The sequence below is a fragment of the Stenella coeruleoalba genome (genome assembly GCF_951394435.1).
Source record: "Stenella coeruleoalba genome assembly, chromosome: 5".
NCBI classification, from domain to species: domain Eukaryota; kingdom Metazoa; phylum Chordata; class Mammalia; order Artiodactyla; family Delphinidae; genus Stenella; species Stenella coeruleoalba.
This window is the reverse complement of record NC_137150.1, coordinates 132,792,578-132,818,866: the sequence shown is the minus strand read 5'-3', so window position 1 is coordinate 132,818,866 and position 26,289 is coordinate 132,792,578. Positions and strand designations below refer to the sequence as shown.

The following is a 26,289-nucleotide window of genomic DNA, read 5'->3' as shown; positions in this document are numbered from 1 at the left end:
CCATTTCTTTGAAATGTCATCATCGGGAAGGAGCGAGCCCCCGTCTAAGAGTTCCAGTGGGACCTACCCTGGCATGGTTGGTGACACTATGATGAACCCCTGGGGGACAGTGCCTGGGTCTCCTTGGGTCTCCAACCCAGACATTTGAGCATCTTAGACAAGGACATTCCACAGGCACACCTGGTTGATGGTGACAAAATTCAAAGGATGCTTTTGTGACTCACCAAGAGGGGGAAATGGGGAAGGAGAGCAGACACTGTTTCACACAGGCTGTGAATTGTGGGAGAATCTAGTGATCAACACCCTCTATATAAGGCTCTCTAACTTGTTTCAGTCTGTCTGGTCATGCTGTCAGGTGGACTCCCTTTCTGTTTCACAGGGAAATCGTGCCTTTGCTTACCTATGGGATTAATCTGTAGAGTGGGCTTAGATATTACTTCCTTCCTGTCATTTACTAGCTGAGCAACTTTCGGCAAGTTACTTCACCTCTCTGGACCTTCATCTTCTGTCTCTGAAAGGGGAGAAGAGCCTTTCAATGCTCTCATTGAAAACTTGTGAGGTTTAAATGAGAGAACTATGTTTAAAAAAACCTAAAATGAATGTTTGACAAAAGCAGATTCTCAGTGGGCTATACTTTTCCTTTCCTTTTTTTAAAAAAATTATTTATTTATTTATTTATGGCTGCATTGGGTCTTCGTTGCTGCATGCGGGTTTTCTCTAGTTGCGATGAGCGGGGGCTACTCTTCCTTGCGGTGCGCAGGCTTCTCATTGCAGTGGTTTCACTTGCTGCAGAGCACGGGCTCTAGGCACTCGGGCTTCAGTAGTTGTGGCACGTGGGTTCAGTAGTTGTGGCACATGGGCTTAGTTGCTCCGTGGCATGTGAGATGTTCCCGGACCAGGGACTGAACCCATGTCCCCTGCATTGGCAGGCGGATTCTTAACCACTGAGTCACCAGGGAAGCCCTACTTTTCCTTTTCTTTTAAAAAATGTTTGGGGGCTTCCCTGGTGGCGCAGTGGTTGAGAGTCCGCCTGCCGATGCAGGGGACACAGGTTCGTGCCCTGGTCCGGGAGGATCCCACATGCCGCAGAGTGGCTGGGCCCGTGAGCCATGGCCGCTGGGCCTGTGCGTCCGGAGCCTGTGCTCCGCAACGGGAGAGGCCACAACAGTGAGAGGCCCGCGTACCGAAAAGAAAAAAAAAAAAAAAGTTTGGATTTTGTCAGTTAATAGGTGATCACTTAAGAGTCACGAAATATTTGAAATAGTTCTCTTTTCGGTCAAAGTGTGTGCCTCATGCCATGTTCCATGACATAAACCTTAAGGAATGTTTAAACGCATGATTTTAATAATGTCCTTATTAATAACGGCAATGACATCGAACCCATATTGCGGGCTCACTCTGTGCCTGGCGCTGTCCTGGGTGACACCCTTTGATTCCCCTCATTTTGCAGATGAGGCGGCCAAGGCACCAGGCAGTTCAGGATGCGCCCCACACCACTCATTACGCTCGAGTTCACAGCAGGGAAGGACGGGACACAGGACAACCGGGCATGTACTCAGGCCTGGGGAGAGCAGTTGGCAGGTGTTTAGAGGAAAGAGGGATGATTCCAAGGTCAGGGATTCTAGGGATTCAAGCTGGGTGGGGATCCCCAAAGCACAGAATTCTGATTCAAGCACAAATGATTCATGAAAGGAATAAAAAGATAAGCTCTTTTTATTTAACGGTGCTGTTGAGAGGCTTAGCCAGGGCAGGAGGAACACAGGCAGGTCGACTCAGCCTCAGATAGAGGCGTGGCACTGGACAGGGAACTACAGAAAAAGAAAGGAGACTGACAGAGAATTCCCTCCAGAGAGACAGCAAGACTTTCCATCTTCTATATGGCTCTGCATTCCTGAGAAAATGTGCTTAATATGATTGGAGAACAGCTTCGGATGGCACTGAAGAGATCACGTGCCTGGTTGAGGTGAAAGATTCCTAGATTCAGGCAAGTAATTTGTGCATTTACAAAACGAAGGAAAAAAACCCAACAAGAAGATTCAGGAAACTCCAGGCTGGAAAGCTTGGTGTGATATCCAGAAAAAAATACAGACATTCTGGAATGGATGGTTAAGTCGCTAATTACAAATACTTAAGAAAGATAAGGACAATCACAAAAAATAATAACATGAGGCCACCGAGAAGAAATTGGCTCAAAGTGGCTGCCTTTCCTGTTTTGGATAGGGTTACTTGTTGGTAAATTACGGCACATTATGGGCTGGTTTTTCCCAAGCTGTTTTCCTTGGAATGCTCATCCTCAAAAAAGATGTTGAGGGCTTCCCTGGTGGCGCAGTGGTTGAGAGTCCGCCTGCCGATGCAGGGGACACGGGTTCGTGCCCCGGTCCGGGAAGATCCCACATGCCGCGGAGCGGTTGGGCCGGTGAGCTATGGCCGCTGAGCCTGCGCGTCCGGAGCCTGTGCTCTGCAACGGGAGAGGCCACAACAGTGAGAGGCCCGCGTACCGCAAAAAAAAAAAAAAAAAAAAAAAAAGACGTTGAAAGATCAAATATGCTAAAAATGCTAATATATAGGGTGACTTTTCTGAGAGAGAAATGCGGCGTACCATCATTTCCAAGCACATCTGACTACCGGGCTCTTGTTTTGAGAAATATCCCATAACCACTCATGGGACACGGTTGTGACAGTGCTGCACTTGGCACTGGGTGTCAATTTCAGGTCATATTTGCCAAAGTCTTACATGGTGACTTTGTGGACAGTAAAACCAAGTAGCTCACATAATAGTCCACTAGATTCAGATGGATTGGTGACCAGTAAGCAACTAGGTAGGCGGTCTAGAGGGAGGTATATCCTAGACACACCAACAGTTTAAACAACGAACTGGTAAGGACCCTGAACCTCCTACCAGCAAATCAGTTGATGAGACGAAGCAAAACAGGGAGAGAAATATGTTCAATGACAAAACCCAACATTCACGAAGAACTTGATAAGCTGAAATGATGAATCACTGTGACGGCAGCACTGCAGTTGCCTCAGAATGGCAGTGACGCAGAAGATGAAAAGTTTTACTCTCTCTCTGGAGGGAATTCTTCATTACGCTCCATTGTATTTCTGTAGCCCCCAGATCAGCACCTTGCTTCCAGGAGGGCCTCCGTAAATGAAAATGGTCAGGAGCAGACCTGCGTGTATGCATCCTTTTGTGGTCTGAGCTGGCGGAACCTCTGGACATCTTTAAGTGACAAAAAGGCCCCAAAGGGCCTGACGTTTGTACACAGACATCTAGGCCACAAGTTTTTATCATTCTGTACGCCAATGCAATGCATCCGTACAAAATTACTCAGTGTCTAGGCCAACTGGTACCCTCCCCCTCCCTCTTTTCCTCCTTCCCTTCCTCCTTCCCCATGTTTTTTTTTTTTTAAGAAACACCAAGCGTGGAGGCACTCTGCTAGACACTGTGGTACACATCATATGTGGGGGACTGTGTTGAGGACCTGAATTCACGAGGAACCCTAAAACCAGCTTGCTGAGGACAGTGAAGGGGTTTCCAAACTCTTCCCATCACGTGCCTGAAGGAACTGGAGGTGCGCAGCCTCGGAAGGAAAGGCTTCTGGCGGGGGGTGTCAGGGCTCGACCTTCGCTGGGTGGGCTTGGGAGGACTGAGACTTGCTTCAGGGGGCCCAAGAGGACAGAACGAGCACACTGGAGGCGGACGCGTGGAGGGAGACCTCAGCTCCCCGGACGGAAGGATCTCCCATCCATCCCTTTGGTCTAGGAGTGAACGAGCTGCCTCAGAAGGTGGGGTCTCCTTCCCAGCATGAGGCGGTCAGTCGCGGCTGAACTGGGTGGGAGTTTGAGCTGGATGACGATCTCTAAGGAGCCTTCCGGCCCTCACACTCCCGGGGAGTCTCTAAAGCTACTTAAGATGCTCAGAGGAGGGACTTCCCTGGAGGTCCAGGGGTTAGGACTCCGTGCTTCCACATTAGGGGGCGTGGGTTTGATCCCTGGTCGGGGGGCTAATATCCCACAAGCTGCATGATGGCCTCGCTTCAGGAAAAAGATGCTCAGAGGAGACAGAACTGTAGACGGTGCATCTCGAGACTCACCGTCAGCGGTTGTTTGCTCACAGACAGGCTCACTCCACTCCCCGGTTTTGTTCCGATCAGGAAGAAACCCTCGAACTTGAACACAGTAAGTTGTCTGTGACTCAAGATTTCGGAGGACCTCGAAGTCATACTGACCAGTAACTGGAAACTAGTAACAGAGACAAAAATAAGAACATGCCTCAGCAGTGAAGGGACGTCATCTATTCTCCCCCGCCTCCCCGCCCCACTTACTCGTTATAATCTTTCCTTCAGGCTCAAAATAGGAGGATGAAGGAAGCAGGCGCTCCTCCTGGGTCGTCTCAGGGGCCCCGGAGACCATTCTGAGGTCGGGGTGGGCAGGGCAAGGACTGACCACGGTCCTGCCAAACCACCTCATGCCCTGAATTCTCCAGTTTAAATGACAAACAAGCCATCCCACTTCCTTTTTTAAAAAAAATAAACCAGTTGTATGGGTTGAATTTTGCCCCTCCCAAATTCGATGTTGAAGTCCTAACCCCTAGTACCTTCAAAAGTGACTTGGTTGGATAGAGGGTCTTTGTGGATGTAATCAGCATAAATGAGGTCATTAGCGTGGGCCCCAATCCAATACGACTGGTGTCCTTATAAGGAGAAAATTTAGACACAGACGTGCACACAGAATGCCACGTAAGGATGAGGCAGGGATTGGGGTGATGCCTCTATATACTAAGGACCCAAAGATCGCCAGCACCCACCAGAAGCTGGGCGAGAGGCCTGGAACAGATCCTTCCTCATGGTCCTTAGAAGGAACCAATCCTGCTGACACTTTGATCTTGGACTTCCAGCCTCTAGAACCTTGAGACAATACATTTCTGTTGTTTCATCCACCCAGTTTACAGTACTTTGTTAAAGCAGCCCTGGCAAATGAACACACCAGTCATCTACAGTAAGACTCAGTGTGATTTTCTGGTGTGTGAACACACCAGTCATCTACAGTAAGACTCAGTGTGATTTTCTAAGTCCAGAGCATGTTCCTGACAAGGCTGCCTGGGGGTCTCCTCTGAATCACTTCTCCATTCACGAACCTGAGCTGCCCGCCCCCAAGCGGCTCGACTCCCCTCGAGGGCACACCCCTCAGCCTAACTCTGGTGGGGGCGTCCCAGACTCATCTTAGTTTAATTTAAATATATCATAATTGATGATGTATTTCTGAATTTGAGAAACCAAAATAGTTTACAGCAAAATCAAGGGAATTCAAAGAGTACATACTGCCTGTATTTCCAGCATGGTTACAATTTCCTCACAGAAGGGCCTTATGAAAAATCTGTTACGTGAATAGGAGCTGCAATAGAAAGTGAGCACAGACTCTGTTTTTACTTTAGTAATTGGTTACTTTTCTTTGGGGGCTGGGCCTGCTGACAGCTTGATTCCTTTACTGTATAAGAAGCTAAGCTCACTGAAGGTGAGAATTGGATTTTACCAATTGAAAACATGAAGAGTACAGTATAACTTCTAATCATTAAAAGCAGAAATAAAAACAAAAAACCCCTGGCTTTCATTTCCAGGAACCCAATATTTCTAAAACCTTACAATGCATTTTTTTCAAGGCTAAACTCAGAGGTTGACATGTCAGAAGCATACATGGAAGAGGGTGGCACGGATGTGAGGGCTTTTCTAGCCTTTTTTCGCTTCTGGACAACTTCTGATTTTTTCTCACTTTCTCCCATCAGGAAGAAAGAATTTCTAAAAGCTTTTAATGCTCTTAGCTCGGCGACCTAATATGGCACTCTCTCAGAGACACCTGCATTCTAAAAGGGAACCATTTAATCTTATTTCTTTCGGGCTGCTGTAACAATACCAATGACTGGGTGGTTTATCAACATTTACTTCCCACAGTTTTGGAGGCTGGGAAGTCCAAGGTCAAGGCACTGGCAGATCTGGTGTCTGAGGAAGGCCTGCTTCCTGGTCCATAGCTGGGTCTTCTCAGGAGTCCTCACATGGTGGAAGGGGCAAGGGAGCTCTCTGGGGCCTCCTTTATAAGGGCACTAATCCCATTCACGAGGGCTCCACCTTTATGACCTAATCACCTCTCAAAGGCTCCACGTCCTACTACCATCACATTGGGGATTAGGTTTCAAAGTATGAATTTGCAGGGGAGTGTGGGTGGGGTGGGGAGAGGGGGAAGGGAACACAAACGCTGAGTCTACAGCACGTATAGACTGGTAAAGGTGACCCTGCAGGCACAGTGAGGGAGGCACTGGGGAGCAGGCAGCCTTTCCAACACTCCGTGTGTCACACCAAAGTCTTCCACACTGCAGGCAGAGTGAAGGCACAAATATGTAACCATATGCCTGTCCTGAGGGCATATTCTAGGTAAGAAGCTAAAGAGATAAACTGGGTTTTGAATTTCATGCCTGGGGCAGGAGGCACTCAGGCCTGGTAACTGTGGAATCTGATCCTTAATCACAGCAGGCTGCAACCTCCAGGAGTTACCTTCGTACCCCAGACTTTGGCAGGGACACTTGCATCTGATAAGTGACCATAAAACTTTCTGTGTTGCTTCCTAGGCACACAAATCCTGGGGCCTTGACTATAAGCAAAATCATCTATTCTGTGAAGAAGGCAGATACCCTGCATCAGTTAACGAAGCATTTTTAAAAACTGAAGTATAGTTGATATACAATATCTTATTGGTTTCAGGTGTGCAACATAGTGATCTGACATTTATATACGTTGCGAATTGATCACAACAGAGCATTTTTGGGGGAGGGAGATTAACTTGAGATTTTTGGGGGGCTACATAGTATGTAGATATAAATTTAATTACATCATTCTTCAGACAATATGCATGGGTGACCCTTTCTTCCCAAACGCTTGAGAATCAGTGATAAAATCAACATTTAATGCAGAGGAGATAACATACGCATAACTTAACTTACATAAAATATACGTAAGTTAGTTTAGGACCACAGATGGCATTCAGCTCAGAAGCACTAAGTGTAAGAGTTGAACAAAGATGAATGAAAATAGTCTTGACACGTCTACACAAGGGCACGGGAACCTCACGTATTGACCATACCCATTGTTCAGGTAATGGGACAAGCTTACTTTTTTCATTATGTCATTAAATTCCTCAACAATCCTACAAAGTAGGTTATTATCCCCACTTTATTAACGAAGTGGATTATATGCTCATTTTGCAGACCTGAGAAGCTGAGGTCAAGAATGTGACTAGAGTCACACAATGGCAGGGGCAACGTTCCAACAGGATCTTTCCACTCCCAGCCCATGTTGTGAAAGGCACTGTCCCTGGAAGAGGAGGAAAGCAATGGGGAAAAGTGGGGTCAGTCCAGTAAAATGTGACACCCACCATTCATCCAGGGCTGGGGCTGCCCTGGACACGGACTTGACTATTCTGTGGTGTACTGGGGCCTCATGCCATGCAACAGTAGACATTCACTGATCACCTGACTCCGCTGACTCCAAGTTCCACCAGCCAACAGCTGAGTCAGCTCTGCCTTCTTAGGCAACTTCCCTTTGGGGAGAGAAAGGCCTGAGCTCCTGCACCAGCACCCAGGAAGCCTGCTCTGTGCATTGCCCTTGTGGAATGGGAAGCATGACCTGACATACCGGCCATCCCCCACAATGGGAAGCTTCTGGAGCTCAAGGACCAGGCCTGAGATCCTCTGGACCAGTGGTCCCCAACCTTTTTGGTACCAGGCACCGGTTTCGTGGAAGACAATTTTTCCAAGGACCAGGGGCAGGGGGGTGGTTTCGGGATGATTTATTTATTGTGCAGTTTATTTATTTATTTATTTATTGTGCAGTTCATTTCTATTATTGTGCAGTTTATTTCTATTATTATTACATCAGCTCCACCTCAGATCATCAGGCATTAGATCCTGGGGCTGGTCCCCAACAGACCCCTGCTCTGGACCATAAGGTGCTGCCACCTGGCAAAGCCTCCCTCCGACCAACACTGAGCAAAGGAGAGGGAGCTTACATCTGCAATGCATGTGATTCGCCGTGCTTACCTTTTCGTCTGAGCCATTTTTCCAATATTGCACATGATAAGTCCATGAGTTATAAATATTCCTCATGCTCCATGTTTCAGGTTCATTCTTAATTTTCGGGGCTAAGAAACGCATATGTAAAGAATTAGCAAGTGCTTCTACTTGGATTCTGGGAGGTCCGATAATGGCTAAGTATGAGAACAAAGCAAAATGACAATCAAAATTCACATGTTAAAAACATCAACATTTACTTTTCGTAACTGGGCAGACCAACTGGGCTACTGAAGTACTCTGCCCTGTGATACACTGCTGAGGTGATGCTGACAGACGTGGCTAAGGAGGATTCTTGGATTTTGTTGCTTAAAAAGAAAAAAATCTATTAACCTTTGCCTTCATTAATCAGGTTTAGTCCATTTATGTTTACTGTGATTTGATATATTTGGAATTATTCCAACTACATTACTTTGTGTTTTCTGTAAAGAGTCCCATTTTTTTTTTTTAATTCCTCTCCTCTTTTTTTCTTTCTGTTGGGTTGAATTTTCTCTGTTTCCATTGTTGGGTTGGAAGCAACAGATGGTATTTCTATTTTTAGTGTTGAACCTATATAATTAAACCACTTTCCAGCAAATACATTTTCCAACAAAGTCTGAAACTAGATCTTCCCAGACCAGGGCTTGAACCCATGTCCCCTGCATTGGCAGGCGGATTCTTAACCACTGCGCCACCAGGGAAGTCCTGGGCAATCCTTCTAATGCATCTCTCGATCTGCTCTTTGGAGGGCTGCACTTGAGTTCTGTTCATGAGATTCTTCTCCTCCTTATTCTCTCAATTGCTATCTGGTGGTTTAATTAGTTTTCAATTCCTGATGTTCTAATGATGTTCATTTTATGACCTCTGGTGGGTCCCCATGACCTTCCAGCTCTAACCCGGGAATAGCTTTTTCAATGCCGACCAGCCAGCCTGACCCAACCCATCTGCCATCAGCTGTATCCGTCCCTCTGTCCTTCATCCCGGGCCAGCTGGTCTTTCTGCCTCTACACCTGCCTAAAATCAGTCTTTATTCTTCTGCTGATTGCATCACATTTCTTTAAGTCATGATTCCAAACTGACTTCCTCCTCCAAAATTCAACACACAAATCCTTCTAGTTTTTCTCATTAACAGCGCTGGCTCCAACTCGTTTTTACCCTCGAGGCATTAAAGTCATCAAATTTATATTTAATTATCTTATTGCTTTATGCCTATCCTGTCCTATCTCTCCCACAAACTTCTTTAAGGCCACAGCCCTTTTTATTACATTCCCTAAGCTCCTTGTGCAAGGCCATCCACTTGGTGGGCACTCAAAGAACTCTTGCTGACGGGCCAACCAAGGGGGAAATGAAATCAAGGCAAGGTGATGACATAACAACAAAATCAAAACCAAGATGGCTTACTGTCATCCACAGGACAGAAGGTGATGTTTATCCAGTCTGAATGCTCGTCTTCAAATTGAGCCCTGACCCTCAAGGTGTGGTCACCGTACTTGGAAAGACTTGAGAAATCACATTCCGTCAAGACAGTACTTGTGCATATATCTTGGAATTTCCTGTAACTACAAAATCAGAAGAAATCATGAGAGTTCTAACCTCAGTCGCTCTGAGGCTGACTGACGCTTTATTCTTCTGCTACCAAAGGATAATGGAGGATAACGTGAGAAGAATAAAGCAAATTCTTTGCTGTCAATTTCAAAGAATACTATGTATCGTTCACACGAGCATTTTCCAAACTGTGCTCCATGGAACCTTAATGATCCTTGAGGTATCATAAGACTTTCAAAAACAGTCCATCCCACAGTCAAACAATTTGGGGCAAAAACTGGGTGAGACATGAACAGGTGTCTGTCTTCACAACAGAACTGCTCAGAGACTTTCATATCCTAGTAAAACATGTCTTTCCAAACAGGGGTTGAGTATTCAACATATTTGACCAAGAAAGCTGCCTTCTTTAACTATGTATTTCTGAAACTTGTGGGGCATGGTTTGTGAAATGTTGATATTCACAGATTAGCCAAAATAAGTGTATCATAATGATTTCAAATAATGTCTTGTAAGTGACTATTGTTCAGTTACGCTGGAAAAATTATAAAATTCGTTGACCTCAGATCTCCAGCCCTGGCACCAACCCCTGAAGGGAGGGTGGCAGAAGCATGAAGTGGAAGGAAAGGAATGTTTGAGAATACCTACCAGGTACGTGTAACTTAACCTCACAACAGCCAAAGGAGCTATAATTAGCTCCGCCTGAGGTAAGGAAATCCAGGCTCTGGTCGTGCAAAAAGTAGGAATCTTGTCTGACTGGCACCTTCCTGTCTTTGTGCCAAAACCAATCTGGTTACCCTAAGAGGTCATAATGAAGATGACGGTGATAACAATAATAACAGCCAACACTTGTCAAGCACGTAGGTGTCAGGTGGGGCACTGATTTCGCAGTATTATCTCACTGAATTTTCACAACCCCAGGAGGGCGGAAGTGACATCACTCCTATTTTATAGGTGAGGCCCAGGTGTAGAGAGCCTAAGACGCTCCCCCATGGGACTTGGGTCTGCTTGACTTCAGAGCCCATTGCCTCAGGCACCACTCCACAGTCCACGGCACTCTTAGGAGGCAGAGATAATTGGGCTTATGCTATTTCACTGTCTGCTTTTTTCACTTAATAGACCACAAACATTTCTCTAATCAATCAAGTCTCCGTGGCTGCCTAACATCCCATCGTTGGGGAAATCCAAGGGTCATTTCATGAAGGGGGTTTTCTCACATGCGGCCATTTCTTTCCATGCATTTAAACTAATGCATGAATTGGGTGGAACACAGGAGTATTGCAAGAGTTGTTCTGCAATAACTTCTGTTTCACTAGGTCATTTTTATTGCACCTACAGATATTTTTCTTCCCATTAAGTAGCTAATAGGATCTATTCCCCATATTTACATCTAATTGTTTTAGATGTTTCCATATTCAAATCACCAAGCCATCCTCTGAAGTTCCCTCCACCACCGGCCAGCCCTACCCAATGTACACATACAACAAGAATTTGTACTGTGCAACTGCTCAGGTTAAATTCTAATCAAACCTTTTCCAGAGCCACAGAAGGGTAATCAGATTTTTCAGGATCAAATTTCTTCCACACCCAGCACGTCTTTTGTTTTCCCCAGCACAGGCCATGCTTGGTCTGCAAGTCTATGCTGAGGAGACCTGGAACCCAGGTATCCATTCTTGGTTATTGGGAGCTCTCATCTAAAAGACAAACACCTAAAACCAAACGCCTCTACTCCAATGGCAAAGAAGCAAAGAACAGAACAACAAGAAATAAACCACAGGGGAGGGGGACAGACAGAGAGGGAAGCTCATTTTCCACAGTGAAATCCCTAGAGCTATCAAGACAGAGTGGAGAAAACACAGACGAAATTATAAAACCAGTCAGTGCTAGAAAATACACCGCAGGAGAAAGATAAATCTCAGAATGATGCTTATTAATTAAGTCCTTGGGGAAACTGACAAAACTGGAATATGGCCTTAAAGGACTGTATCATTGGTGAAGTTACCAAATCTTGATAACTGTACCACAGCGATGGGAAAGGTTATCCTTGCTCTCATGAAGTACACAATGAAATATTAAGGGGCAAAAGCAAGAAAATGTGGCGAACCTTAAAAATTGGTGAATATAGGCTCTTTGGAAGTTCTTTGTATTATACTTGAAATTTTGAAATGTTTTGTTACCTGGGAATTATTTCGAACTAAAAAGTTTAAAAAAAATGTAAACGAGGATTATCTTATTCATCTTTCTCCTTCTTCTCTGACTTAGCAGGCCTTGGATATGTTTGTAAAATAAAGGCCGGGTGGGAGGAGTGTGGGATCCGTGGCATCTGAGACCCCCAATTCCTCCCTCCTCGCTGAAGGAGCTGTCTGCCTTTGACGAAGTTTCTGAGTCACATGGGAAGCAGGTGTGCGGCTCACTGGCCTTTGGCTTCCTGTTGCTGTCTGCACCTGGCACAAAGGTGCGTCATCTGCACTCCAGCCTGTGGTGTACAGTGGCAGGCTGCCAAGGGAGGGCTGGCGACAGGCTGGGCAGGTCCTGGGAGGTCAGAACACCACTGAGGCAATCGTGGTTGGTGATACCTTCCTTCATAAGCGTCTGCCCAGCAGCTGTCTTACATTCAATTTCAGAGTAACTGAGTGCTCACTATGCAAATGACCTGCACCCCCCCAGCACTGGGGTGTGCAGTTTATAACCTACTGGAGGGGGTCGGCGGTAAGTGAGCAAGGGGCTTCCTGCCTGCTTTGAATACCTCAGTTTTCTTGGATGGTTTCCACTGTTGACTTCTAGCAACACTACTCTAATAACTGGAAGATGGTCACCACTGGCATTTGTCTCTTAGAAAACACTCATAGTGACAAGCCCGATATGTTCGCATTGCGGTAGGCTGCCACTGTGGCCGATGACACTCACCATCTACATGATAAAATGTCTGTCACACCATGAACCATCACAAGAAAAAGGAAAAAGGAGTTTACTTGTCTGTTTTCAGAGAACAGCGCTTTCACAAGAATTTCTGGGACAGAAAGAAGAAGGCCAGGAGAGAGGCTCCCCCTGGGCTGTCAAGGTCACTGGGGTGACAGCAGTCAGACTCTCTCCTTGGTCTGGCCCAGTGACCAGTCCAGCCAAAGCCACCATCCTCTGACAAGAGCACCCCAGACTTACCTTTGGTACTGAGCTGTGAAAGTCAGGTTCCCCTTGGGAAAAGCAGGCGACTCCCACTGTAGAATGTTCCTGAAATTAACTGAATTCATTCTGACATTTTCAGGAGGTGGCACCATTCCTAATGCTGTAAAAATAAAGGGGAAAAAGTTGGCAGCTCTCTTCCTCTAAAAGGCTGTCCAAGAAAATAACCATATCCCATACTCAGGTCTTCCCTATGGCGCCAAGTCTTCAAATGGGCATGTGGGTGAAGGAGAGACATGCTTCAGCTGTGCTGAGGAGTCTAGATTGTATCTGAAGAGAAGAAATTGCTAAGGGGAGGAGGATAGTAAGAGTGAAGTGCGGATGGCTGAGGGTGACCTGGATTTGGGTGGTGGTAGAAAGGTGTGAAGGGGTGGGTAGATGGATTTTAGATATATTTCCAGAGGTATAAAATCTAGGTTTCCTAATACATTTGGTGTGAAGAAGTAGATGTTAATATCCACTCCTGGCTTAAGTACCTGATGGCCTGACTGGAGCTGGGGACAGGGAAATCAGGAGTCCCAGTTAGAATTTGCATTAGGTTTGAGATGTGAAGGATACGTAAGTCGGTATATCAGAGACAGCTGGATGAATGAGCCTGGGGCACAGAATATAGATCTGGGCTAGAGACAGAAATAGTTGTTAAACTTTTTAATAGAAAACGCCAAACATACAGAAAAGTACAGAGAAGAGTATATTAAACCGCCACCGGCCCATCACCCAACTAATGCCAACAGATATAAATTTGAGAGTCCTGAGCCCATAGCTGGTATTTAATGCTAGAGTTCTGCTGATACCCCCTAAAAGGGATAGTGTAGGGGAAGGAGAGAAGAGGGCTCGGGCATGAACTTGGCTGTATGGAGATCTGGTAGAGGGGGAGGATCCCAAATAGAAACAGGCTGGTAGGTAGGAGGGAAACCGGAGAGCAAGGTACCCTGGAAGGCCAGGGATGAGTTCATCAGAAAGGAAGGAGGGATCCATAGTGCTGTTTGAACCTGGGCTAGCAATTTAGAGCAGGACAGGAAGGGTTTCACTGGATTTAGAACTCAGAAACAACAGAGCTGCAGAGTTGAGGGGCAGAATTCAGATCTTGTGGTGCTGGGGACTTAGTGGGAGGCCCTGACGGCCCGCCCAGGCACTTAGTCACTTTGAGTGCGCCTCTGGGGTCCGCTCAGGGGTCGTCTTTGGGGCCATCGCTGCCCGACGTCGTAGCCGAGCCTCCTGGTTCCCGAGCGCACCTCGGGTCGGGACGCAGCGCCAAGGCGGGGCCGGGTCTCCGCGCAGGCAGCCCGGCTTGGGAAGCGCGCTGGGCGCGCGATTGAGCCGACACTCCGGAGAATGCCCGGCGTCCCCTCCCCGCAGACCCCTCACCTGACACCAGGAGGCAGCCGCCCAGCCAGCTCCGGAGGCTCTGCGCCATGGTCGCGCATGGAGCCCGGGAGGGCGCTCGGCGGGCCGCGGGCAGCCACCGGGCACCGGGGTACGCGCCCCTACGCCCGCTTCCGCGCCAGCGTAGGGAGCTCTAGTGCCCCCGCCCCGAGGCTGCTTCCGGTAACCGGCGGGGCGGGGCGACGCGAAGCCCCGCCCCTGCCTCGGACCCCGCCCCCGCGCGCCAGTCTCTAGAGGCCGTTGTCACCCGATTGGCAGATTGGCAGGGGCAGGTGCAGAGGTGGAAGGGCACTATCCTCCTCCAGGTGAGTGGAAAACGGATTGTAAAACAGATTGCAAAACTGTGCGTGCCGTGTCCCTATTACCTTAAATGCATGCTTTGAAAGGAGTCGCAAGTTAAATAAATACACTCCAACGCCAACCCAGAGGTGATATCTGGATGGTGGTGGTTTACACCATGCAGTATTCCCCAAGTTTTCTCCAGAGAACAGGCACGGCCTCTGTAACCCCTCTCCCCGCAAATAAACTGATTTTAAAGCACTCCATTAGCAAATCCAGTTTGAGAGGGTCTTCTTTACCGTAACTCCCCCCTCCCCCCAGGGATAAGCAACAACACAAAGCCAAGTCATTTCTTTGTCAATAATCGTTTCTCTCACAACACTGCTGAGTAAGGCCTAATTTCCTCTTTTTCAGCTCTGCAGTGGTGAGGTTGGAAAACCCAGAGCAGGGTAAGTACCAGGGGGTGTAAGACACTGCCTGACGTCTGTCGCTAAAACACCTCACATGAACTTGAACGCAGGGAGGGAGAATGTGCCTTTGGCCCCCATAGGCCACTGCACAGAGTTGGAGGGAGTTTTGTGCAACCTAGAGATGCCAGCAGAACCACACATCCGCTGCACATATATCCTGTCTAATAAGAAACAACTCTGAAGACATTCCCAAATTTATATTAAAAAGCGTGTTTTCTTTTTTACCAATCTCCAACCATTGTACAAAATTAAATCTTAAAATATGACACAGAGATCCTGTCCCTCTCCCTTATGCAAATGTTTCTGTATTAGTCACCCGGCCCGCACTTGGTGTGTCTGTCTTCCTCACTCAGATTGAGGAGGGTTGTGCAAGGGGCTGAGAGTTGAATTTTCAAGAGTGTAGGCGACAGAATATCATCAGGGAGGTGCCCAAGACTTGGCTGGACCTTCCCTACTTCTAACCCAACCCGAAGCCTGTGCTTCTGTTTCCTGGTGTGTGCCACTCCTTTCTCTCCCGCAGCCCAGCCTCCCTCCGCTTTTTCTGCTGCTTTCCAGCTCTTCCCTGGAGCCTTTGGTAAACAATGCTGACTGCTCCTGCTATAAACCCTGCTCTTTACTCTGGGGAACATGATGCAGAAACATTAGACATCCATGAGAATAAAGGGAATGGGCAGGGCCTTTTCCCTTCAAAGCAAATCACTTTGAACTGGTAAACAACACACTGAATGATACCAGAATACTCTGTTTCCCACCTCCCCTTCCCCCAGACTGGGAATTTGCACAGATGATGTCACCGGTCTCCTAATCTTTCCGTCGGAGAACACTTGGAGACCCCAAAGGAGCAAGTGCGGGTGCTGGGAGGGACAGCACCGGAGGTAGCAGGTGTCCAAGTTAATTAAATATTTCTTGATTCATTCATCTCATTACATAACCATCCCCCATGTCAACATCCGATTCGGAAGTGTCACTTTCATCAGAAGGAGAATCTTCAGGCCATGGATACTCCGCAGAGGGGCCGGGGAAGGGCAGCTGTGTCCCTTCTCCACTGGCCACCAGAAGAAGGTTCGATTCTGTCTCGTCGGGGTCCTCTAGCACAGCTGTCTCTTCTGGACCAGATGCTAACATTGGAGTGACTTCTGAGTCGTCGTTGTCCTCAAGGGCCCTCACGCACACAGAGTTCAAATCCACATTGAAGACAATTCTGTCCCCAGACCCCTCCGTGGGGCTGCTGTCCTCCTCGGAAAAGGGGTCCTGCAGCAGGTTCCCTCTCCCCTGGTAGCCCCTACTTGTGCATTCCGACTGCCAGGGGCTGGGCCCTGGTGCCGTCAGGGCCTCAGCATCAGCCTCGGGCTCGGGCAGGTCACGCTCCTCAGTAGCCGGGTCACTGCAGTCCTCCAAGGTGGCCGAGGACACAGAGGCGGGCCACAGCCTGCCCGTTAGTCCGTGCGTGGTGTAACCACCTGCGCTTATTCGGGGGGCTGCTTCATCATCGCTGTCACTTTCATCATCATAATTATAATTCCACACTTTCTTCTTTCTGTTGATGTGAATGAGCTCCACGGTAGCCACTTTTTCCAACGGAGGCAGCTCGGGAAATACCCAGACTGACAATTTATTAAAATTCTTTAAAAAAAAACAACAACAGAGGGGATCAATTCTGAGTGTTTGTTCTTTACTTTTTGACATCATAAAACTTAATGAGGTTAACTACACAGTGATGGGGAAGGCGGTAATGAGGACGATGACAAAAGCAACGACAACAATGGCTAATGGTTACATAGTGTTTACTATTTGCAGGGCACTGCTTTTAGTAATCTACACACGTTATCATTCATTTTACCCTCACAACCGCTCTATGAAGTAGGCTTACTACTCTTATCCCCACTTTACAGATGAGAAAATGAGGCAGAGAGGTTAAGAAACTTGCCCAAGTTTCACAAGTTTCAGGAATACTAAGTGGTGGAGGCTGGGTTTCAAACTAGGAGGTTGCCTGCAGCAGAGACTGGCCCACGCCTTCCTACTGCCATTTCCTCGCTGCTTCTTGCTTATCAGGGGAATCTATCCATTTAGTCTGGATAGATTTCAGCCCTGGATTGCTGACATTCTTAAGGGTATCAAGGAACTGTGAGTAAGGAGAGATTCTAGGGAGCCGATTCCACTGGGGTCAAAGCCCTCTGCACTGGAGGACCTTAAAGAGGCAGGTGACCCCTAAAGGGTCAGAGATGAGAAGAGCAGGGAGACTGCAGCTTGCTCTGAACCAGCACCTCCAGGACACAGAAGGTGAGGTGGGCTAAGGAGACTGGCTACAGTGGGGTCATGCTGAGGAGGGTGGTCACGAGATTCCTTTCACAGACCTGGAATCATCAATGACATCCTCCTCCTCTCTATTCTCTTGCTCAGGCTGCCCAATTTGACAAGCCTACTCTTCCCTGACTCTCTCCAGACCTAGCCTTGGGATGAATTGTTCCATTGGGTTGCTCATCATTTTTCTTATTGATTTATGGGGGTTCTATATATAATCTATAATCTAGATGTCAATTATTTGTCGATTATCTATGCTATATGTAATTTCCCCCAGTCTCTGGTTTAACATTCTACTCTCTTTATGATAACGTTTGATGGAAAGAAGTTCTCAATTTTAATGTAAGAAGATGTATCACTTTTCTTTCTTCATGGTTTCTGCTGAATCTTCCTTGCCCCAAAGTGAAAATCTCCTTTACTGCCTTCTAAAACTTTTAACAGTTTTGCCTTTCACATTACAGTCTTTAATAAGCCTGAAATTGATGTTTGTGTATGGTGTGAGGTAGGGATCCAATTTCATTTCCCCCCATATAGGTAACATTTACTGACCTGTCAATCCTTTCCCCATTGCAATTCCTACTTGTCATTAGTCATGTTTCCACATAGGTGGGTCTGTCTCTGGGATCTCCATTTGACTAGATCTTTGATAATGCTTTTCAATAAGGTTAGATAATTTTCTCCACAATGGGCTTATGACATCTTCTGTTAGATATCTTCCTTGTTTTTAAAATATTTTTATTACCATTGTAATGGTATTATAAAAATGGTATGTTTTCATTTAAATCGCATTATTCCATTTAACTGTATGATTCCAAGTTCAAAACCAGGTAAAACTAATCTATGCTGTTAGTAATCAGGAAAGTGGTTATCCTGGAAATGGGCAGTGACTAATAGGTAGGAGAGACTACTGGGGAAGCTGGTCATGTTTTCTTTCTTGATCTGGGTGTGAGTTATGTGGGTACATTGAGTTTGTGAAAATTCACAGAGCTTTTTGCTATGGTTTGTGTACTTAATTTCTTGGATGTTGAAAAGCAACTTATATAAAAATATATTTGTTTTCTAAGTGATTGTTGCTAATGTATAAAAATGCAAGCATTTTTATATTGATTATTTTGTGTGTAACACATTGCTAAACTTATTAGTCCTAATACTTCGTCTCTAGATTCTGAATTTCTTACTTAGCCAGTCATATCATCTATAAATTATCATTGTCTCTTCCCCCATTTTTCAGACTTTAAGCTCCATAAGGGCACATTTTTTGTTTGCTTTATTCACATCTAAATCCCCAGCACCTATAACATGTAGACACACAGTAAATACACAACACGTATTTGTTAAATGCAAAAGAGGAGAAGGAGGGGGAGGGGAGGAGGATGGAAGAGAGAGAAAAGACAATGTTTAAAATTTTTAATATCTGTTCTTGATTAAACATACATACACAAACATACTAGACCTAGGGTGTTCTGTTTTACTATTCCTAGAGTTTTTACTTAAACACAGAGTAACAATTTTTAATGGAGAAATACCAGGCGGACACAAGATAACAATACCTCCTGTCATTACTTGGGGTTAACAAAATAACAGGTATAAATATAATTGGCATATAATTTGGGTGCATTTTAAGGATGGGAAGAGCCCCAGGGAGACCTGGGAGGAGGGTTAGTAATGAGTTTAGGTAATTCAGGCAGATTACCTAGGAGGTGATGGGTGTGGTGCTAGGGGCCTTTAAATCTCAAGGCTGCATGAGAAATATGATTGGGAGTGGGATTTACCTAAGACCTCAAGGCCAAAGCAGTACTTGGCCAACGGAAGAGTTGGAGTAAAGGCTGAGAGTAAACTTGCAACTGAACACTAACATAAAAGATTCAAAATATACATTGTTAAAGATACAAAGATAAAAGTTACACTGATAGATAAAAACCAACCATTCTTGCAATACAGGGATCACAGTATGGATGAAATCCAACACAGAGCAATTTCCTTCTCATAAGCTACAACCAAATGCCACCTAGGTTCAAATACTAATTGTAAGTAAAACCTCCCAAAGCACCCCTCCCCCCAAACAATCCCTCCCCCAACCCAACCTGAATAAGAACAAGAGAAAGAAGTGTACATCATCCATAACAAAGAATGAAATAATGCCATTTGCAAAAACTTGAATGGACCTAGAGTTTATCATATTAGGTGAAGAAAGAGAGAAAGACAAATATCATATGCTATCACTTATTTGTGGAATCTAAAAAAAATGATTCAAATGCACTTATTTACAAAACAGAAATAGATTCATAGACATAGAAAACAAACTTATGTTTACCAAAAGGGAAAAGGGACAGGGGTGGGAAGAGATAAATTAGGAATTTGGGATTAACATAAACATACTACTATGTATAATGTAGGTAAACAACCAGGACCTACTGTATAGCACAGGGAACTATAGTCAATATCTTGTAATAACCTATAATGGAAAAGAATTTGAAAAAGAATATGTATATATTCTTCCTGTACACTTGAATCACTTTCTGTATACTTGAAACTAACACAACGTTGTAAATAAACTATACTTCAATTAAAAAAATTTTAAAGAAACAAAAGAATTAGAAAATAAAAAGCCTACACTTTTATCACCTGTGGAGGGATATTTATTTGTGGCTGTTAAAAAAATTAGAAGAGGGCTTCCTTGGTGGCGCAGTGGTTGAGAGTCCGCCTGCCGATGCAGGGGACACGGGTTCGTGCCCCAGTCCGGGAAGATCCCACATGCCGCGGAGCGGCTGGGCCCGTGAGCCATGGCCACTGAGCCTGTGCTCCGCAACGGGAGAGGCTGCAACAGTGAGAGGCCCGCATACCGCAAAAAAAAAAAAAAAAAAAAAGAAGAAGAAGGTGAATGAGTTCAAACGTAGAAAAATAAGATATTTCTGATAATTTTCTAATGTAGAAGGAAAGTGACACGATAGGGAAAATGAAAAATGATGGGCAAAGCGCTTGAGTCAAAGCACATGAGGAAGCTTTAGAAATATGTAAGATCAATACCCAGACTTGGCTGAGTGCTAAAGGCTCTGAGCAGGAAGAATATGCCTCGGGAAGCAGAGAGAAAATACGAAGACAGAATGGCTGGTTTCACTAACAATGAACACAAATGAGAGCAACTCTGGGGGACAGTTATACTGCGATAGATGAACAAAAGTAGAAAAAATGATTAATGCCAGCAGAGCTTTGGAGAAAGGTGTCCATCTCTATGTTGACACTAGCATTATAAATTAATCCTTTATATTTTTATATAAGATAAATTCACTTTGTGTATCTATTCCACGGAAGTAATCCAAACTAAAAAGACAACCTGTATAAAAATGTTCATTGCATTGTTCATAATGGCCAAAGACAGACATTGAAAGGAAAAGAAATCAATCCAAATGCCCTACAGTTGAGAAGTGATTAAGGGAAAAAGGAGACGTTAATAACAATGGAAAACTATGTTGATTATTGAAAATCATATGTGGACAAAGTATAAAAAGAAAGCAGAAAATTCAAAATAGAGGTTTATAGGGATGGAAAGGAATCCAGAGTAATAAAACACCTTGATGTTTTGAGACAATGGGGTTTTCTTCTGTGTAAATATTTAAGCATATAATGAAAATTCTTAAGTTAAAATGAAAAATAAAGACAGGAATTAAAAAAAAATACCTACCAAAACTTTGGGGAAATTATTTCTTACGCATATGTAACCGATCCGTTTCAGCATCATTACAGTGCTTATGACGACAGCAGCCACTAAAAACAGAGTAATTATTCCTCCTATTGTGGCAGATTCTGATGACTCTGTTGATGAAAATTAAATGGCTTTATTTCAAAATAAATCCAATGAACAATTGCAGTTGGGAATAAATGTACATTGATCTGGCGGTGGAGGGGTTTATCAAGGGGGCAAAAGTTGGAAAAACTATTGTTAAATACCAAAGAATGGAAAGTAATCCAAGTATACATTTTTAAAAATTGATAAAAATTCAGTTTCTAAAAGTAAAATTTCTTCCAGTAGATAATTATGCTCTATAACTGCACTGTCCAATATGGCAGCCACTAGCCACATGTGACCATTCAAGTGTAAATTATCAAAATTAAAAAAAAAAGCTTTCTGAGTCATACTAGTCAGGTCTCCAATGCTCAACAGGCACAGTTAGCAGGCACGGCAGGCGGGGAGGAGTGGAAAAGGGGAGTTTTTCTGAAGAGAACAACTGCGTCACCCTGAAGCTGGACTTTGGCCAAGCCAGGAGCCTAGAACTTGCTTTGTCCTGTTAGGAGTTCTCCTTTAGTTTCCTGTCAACATTACTTTTGGAAAATCTCAATTTTCTGAATGAAAATACCTTTCTTCCATAAGTCCAACTGGACTGAGAAGAAATCAATAGTTACATAACTAAGGCTCTCTTAAATTTCCAGAAAGACTTTTCTTAATATTAATCCTAGAGCCACAGCCTCAGGCAAAACAAATACAGGAGAGGAAAAAGTAAAGATGGCTCACATATTTTTAAAGTCTTTCAAAAGGTTAAAGAATGAACAGAAAGAAACTCGGGGAAGGTCTGCTCCCTCAGATGGCAGAAGATTCACAAACCCCTTTCATTCCCATCAAGAATGAATGGGTCATCTTCAAAAAATCTACAAACAAGACATGCTGGAGAGGGTGTGGAGAAAAGGGAACCCTCATTTACTGTTGATGGGAATGTGAATTGGTAAGACCATTATGGAGAACACTATGGTGGTTCCTTACAAAACTAAAAACAGAGTTACCATATGATCCAGCAATCCCACTCCTGGGCATTTATCCAGAGAAAACCATGATTAGAAAAGACACATGCACCCAATGTCCATTGCAGCACTATTTACAATAGCCAGGACATGGAAGTAACCTAAATGTCCATCAACAGACGAATGGATAAAGAAGATGTGGTACATATATACAATGGGATATTACTCGACCAAAGAAAAAGAACAAAATAATGCCATTTGCAGCAACATGGATGGGTCTAGAGCTTGTAATACTGAGTGAAGTAAGTCAGGGAGAGGAAGACAAATACCATATGCCTTTATGTAGAATCTAAAAAAATGGTACAAATGAACTTATTTACGAAACAGAAACAGAGTCACAGATGTAAGAAAGAAACTCATGGTTACTGGAGGGAAAGGGGGGGAATAAACTGGGAGATTGGGATTGACATATACACACTACTGTATATAAAACAGATAACTAGTGAGGACCTACTGTATAGCACAGTGAACTCTACTCAATACTCTGTAATGACCTATATTGGAAATGAATCTAAAAGAGGGTGGATATGTGGATATGTATAACTGATTCACCTTGCTGTACACCCGAAACTAACACAACATTGTAAATCAACTATATTCCAATAAAAAAGAAGAATGAATGAAGGCATGTCATATCAATGGCAGTTCTACAATCAGATCTAGCCATAAAGGCACACCTTTATAATACAAAATTCTTACACGTATAGAGCTTACATTCCTGAAGAGGATTCTGTGAACCAAAGTGATTTCTTTGGAGAAGCAATGATGTCATGGAATTCTGACCCATGGGTCCACCCCTCCTCCTGCCTCCACCCTCTACCTGAAATTGCCCCCCTCTCTGCACCCTTTCTGTTTAATTTTTCTCCGTAGTACTTACCATCACTTGACACACACTATATTTTATTTTTTAATCTTGTTTCTCTGTCTCCCAATATAAGATCTATAAGCTCAGGAATTTTTGTCTGTTTTGTTCACTGCTGTATCCCCAGTATCTAGAAAAGAATCTGGCACCTAGTAGACCCCTGATAAATATTTGCCAAATGGGGAATTCCTGGTGGTCCAGTGGTTGGAACTCCGTGCTTGTAATGCAGGGGGCACGGGTTCTATCTCTGGTCGGGGAACAGAGATCCCGCAAGCTGTGCATGCATGTGGCACGGCCAAATAAGTTTTTTTTTTGTCAAATGGATAAGCACAGCTTTCCCTCAGGACCTTACTGAAAAAACCCAACCAATTAGTTTAATGTTTGACAAAGGGGAGACATTCCTCCAGCTCTCTGGACTAAATTCCCCCATATCAATACTGCCTTAAGATACCAGTGTTCACCACTGAGTCCCAGTAAGTTAACTCTGATCCCAGGTCATCCTTCAAGAATTCCCCACCTGAGTTTGGCTAGTTGAGGGTGGCTCACACGGCCAGTTTGAATAGTGAGAGGGGCCACGTTATATGAACCTACTTGGTTCCTGAAGTTTCAGACGAGAATTGGGACATGAAATATTTGGATAGTGAGGCATACCTGTACGTTAACTGTCTCACGTAATGATAAAAATAATGGAGGTTGACAATATGCAAGATGATGTGTTCACACCAAGGAAACATGAAGTGATGGGACTGCATGCTGCTGCATGACCATTACTTAGTGGGTGAAACAGAGAAAAGTCGGGGAGAAACTGAACCATCACAGAACAAGGATATCAACTTCCAAAGAAGCAGTGCCTTTAGTCAGGCTTGGATTCACCTAAGTGCAGACTGAGTTTCAGCAAACCACTGTCTGTCATGCCATATTACTGGGTTTTTTATTGCTGTGATATTGTGATTTATAATAAGAAGTACATATTTAGTCTTTGTCCCCAGTTCTGAAACCCTTAGAATTTCCTAAGTGATTAGAGCAAAGAAAGTGAAAGGAGCATTTTTTGTTATTCATAACAAGCCCCTCTCAACCTCACTTGGTTTACATTAAGGAGATGATTTTTGGAAAGTCCCAGAGGATGGGCACTGGTTGCCAGGGGAACCGACCCTGTGATTTAGAGAGTTGGAACTTTCAGCCCCACCCCTTGACCTCTGGGGAGGGGAGAAGTGGGAGGTTGAAGAAATTGCCAATGGCCAAGGATTTAATCTGTCATGTCTACATAAGCCTCCTTCAAAACCCTAAATGATGGGGTTTGGAGAACTTCCAAACCTTGCCCTATGCATCTCTTCCTTCTGGCTCTTCCTGAGTTGCAACCTTTTATAATAAACAGGAATCTAGTAAGTAAACTGTTTTCCTGACTTATGTGAGCCATTCTAGCAAATTATCAAAGCCAAGGAGAGGATTGTGGGAATCTCCGATTTATAGCTTGTTGGTCAGAGTCCACGTGACAACGTGAACCTGCGACTGGCGTTTAAGTGGGGGAGGGGCAGTCTTGTGGGACTGAGTCCTTAACTTGTGGGATCTGACGCTTTCTCCAAGCAGATGGTGTTAGAATTGAGTTAAATTGTATGACGATGAGCTGATGTGGAAGAAGTGTTTGGTGTGGGAAAAAGCCCCCCACAGATTTGTAGTACAGAAGTATTCTGTTGAGCAGAGGAGAAATAATTTCTTCATTCAATTGGTTTCACAGTTCTGTTTGTTTATAAGATCATGGTATAGTAATAATAATAATAATAATAATAATACCTGGCCTTTGTCCCTGGTTCTTGGCACAGAATTTCAAAAACCCCTGGAATTTCCTCAGTGATAGAGTGCCTTTTAGGGACCATATCTGAGTTTATGTTAATGAGCTGAACTTCTGGAAATTCTGGTCCCACCCCTGACCTCTAGGGAGGGGAGAGGGGCTGGAGATTGAGTTAACCACAAATGGCTGATGATTTAATTAACCATGCCTACGTAATGAACCCAATAAAAACTCTGGACAGTGAGGCTTGGGGAAATTCTGGTTGGTGAACATATCAAAGTATAGAGAGGGTGGTGTATCCCGTCTCTGCAAGAACAGAAGCTCCCGCCCTTGCAGCCTTCCAGACTATGTACCTTTTCATCTGGCTGTGTATTTGTATTTTCTATAATAAAATGGTAAGAGTAAGCATAGTGTTTTCCTGAGTTCCATGAGTCATTCTAGCGAACTATTAAATCTGGGAAACTCTGAATCTGTCGCCAGGTTGGACAGAAGTGTGGGTAGCCTGGGGACCTAGGACTTGTATGGCAAGTTGTAGGACTTGTAGGACTTGCTGGCATCTGTAGCGAAGGCAGCCTTGTGGGACTGAGCCCCTTAACCTATGGGGCATGCGCTAACTCCCTGTAGTATCAGAAATGAATCGAATCTCTGGACACTTGGCTGATGTTGAGAACTGGTGTTAGAACACAGATATGTTCATTTGTTTGGGGTTTACATTTTTGTAGGCATGAAGAATCTATATGCAGTTTTAGGTGTGCCCATAGGTAACTGACATTATATAAATTATTGAAGCTAAAGTCATGAAATAAAATTGGCCTGTGTATCATTCCTTTAAAATTAGCCTGTGTAACACTTGATTCTGAGGAATACTAGAGAACAAAATCACACGGCCTGGAGTTACAGCAAACACCAGGCACCCTGATGTGTCAGGCACTGGTTAGTGAAGCTCACTTCAGACACAAGCCATAGCACTTACAGTCACTTCCTTATAAATCTCGTCTTATTTTATGTTTACTCTGGTAGATCAGAGCATTAAAGAAACGCTCACTGGGCTTGGGAAATTCAGAAAGGCTTCTTTGCGGGGGAGATTTTCCTTTTTGGCAAAACTGTTGGAGACCTAGTGACTTCCCGAGAGAATAATCAGCAGTGGATGTTCCTAAGGCTGAAGGACTGTTCTCCCTGCAAATTCCTCCATTCGAAGGAAGGTTTGGGGAGCATGCTGTCTACTGTTCTGATGCTTTGGTCACAGAAGGGCTTTCAGCATTCAGCAGTGACTATCTCATTCACACTGGCAAGTTTCTCTTTCATCTATGAGCTACAGCCAACCTTCCTGAGAGCCAGGCCACATATATGAACCTGACCACATCCATCATTCTACCCTTTGATACCTCTGCAGGCAGTTGCTTCGGCAACCCAGCCTCCTCCAGCACTTGGCTTGAATAATGGCCGGGCTAAGGGCGCACAGAACTGAACTTGATCCTGACTCCCTGAAATAAAAGCATTTCCACTTCAGGAGGATTTCTGACGTTAAAAAGGAAGATACCTGATTGTCCCCATGGTATGGCAACATAAAAGTGACTTTACCACATGG

The 26,289-nt window shown here is 44.7% G+C and overlaps 1 protein-coding gene across 6 annotated transcripts in view; it reads right to left on the bottom strand.

Moving 5' to 3' along the window:
* LOC307186871 (interleukin-10 receptor subunit beta-like) overlaps nucleotides 1-26,289 on the bottom strand; it is a 49,518-nt gene that overhangs the window by 8,210 nt on the left and 15,019 nt on the right. Inside the window, exons 1-6 of one of the 6 annotated variants that reach the window (XM_079922463.1) lie at nucleotides 14,189-14,671; nucleotides 12,800-12,923; nucleotides 9,500-9,657; nucleotides 8,090-8,256; nucleotides 4,098-4,245; nucleotides 1,653-2,458 (exon numbers count right to left, since the gene is read on the bottom strand). In XM_079922463.1, coding sequence (XP_079778589.1) covers nucleotides 2,238-2,458; nucleotides 4,098-4,245; nucleotides 8,090-8,256; nucleotides 9,500-9,657; nucleotides 12,800-12,923; nucleotides 14,189-14,237 — 867 coding nt within the window. In that variant the 5' untranslated portion in view covers nucleotides 14,238-14,671 and the 3' untranslated portion in view covers nucleotides 1,653-2,237. Of the gene's footprint in view, nucleotides 1-1,652; nucleotides 2,459-2,532; nucleotides 3,224-4,097; nucleotides 4,246-8,089; nucleotides 8,257-9,499; nucleotides 9,658-12,799; nucleotides 12,924-14,188; nucleotides 14,681-14,851; nucleotides 16,579-20,938; nucleotides 21,070-26,289 lie in introns of those variants that run through there. The other 5 variants (XM_079922464.1, XM_079922461.1, XM_079922462.1 and 2 more) reach the window with 5 other exon arrangements.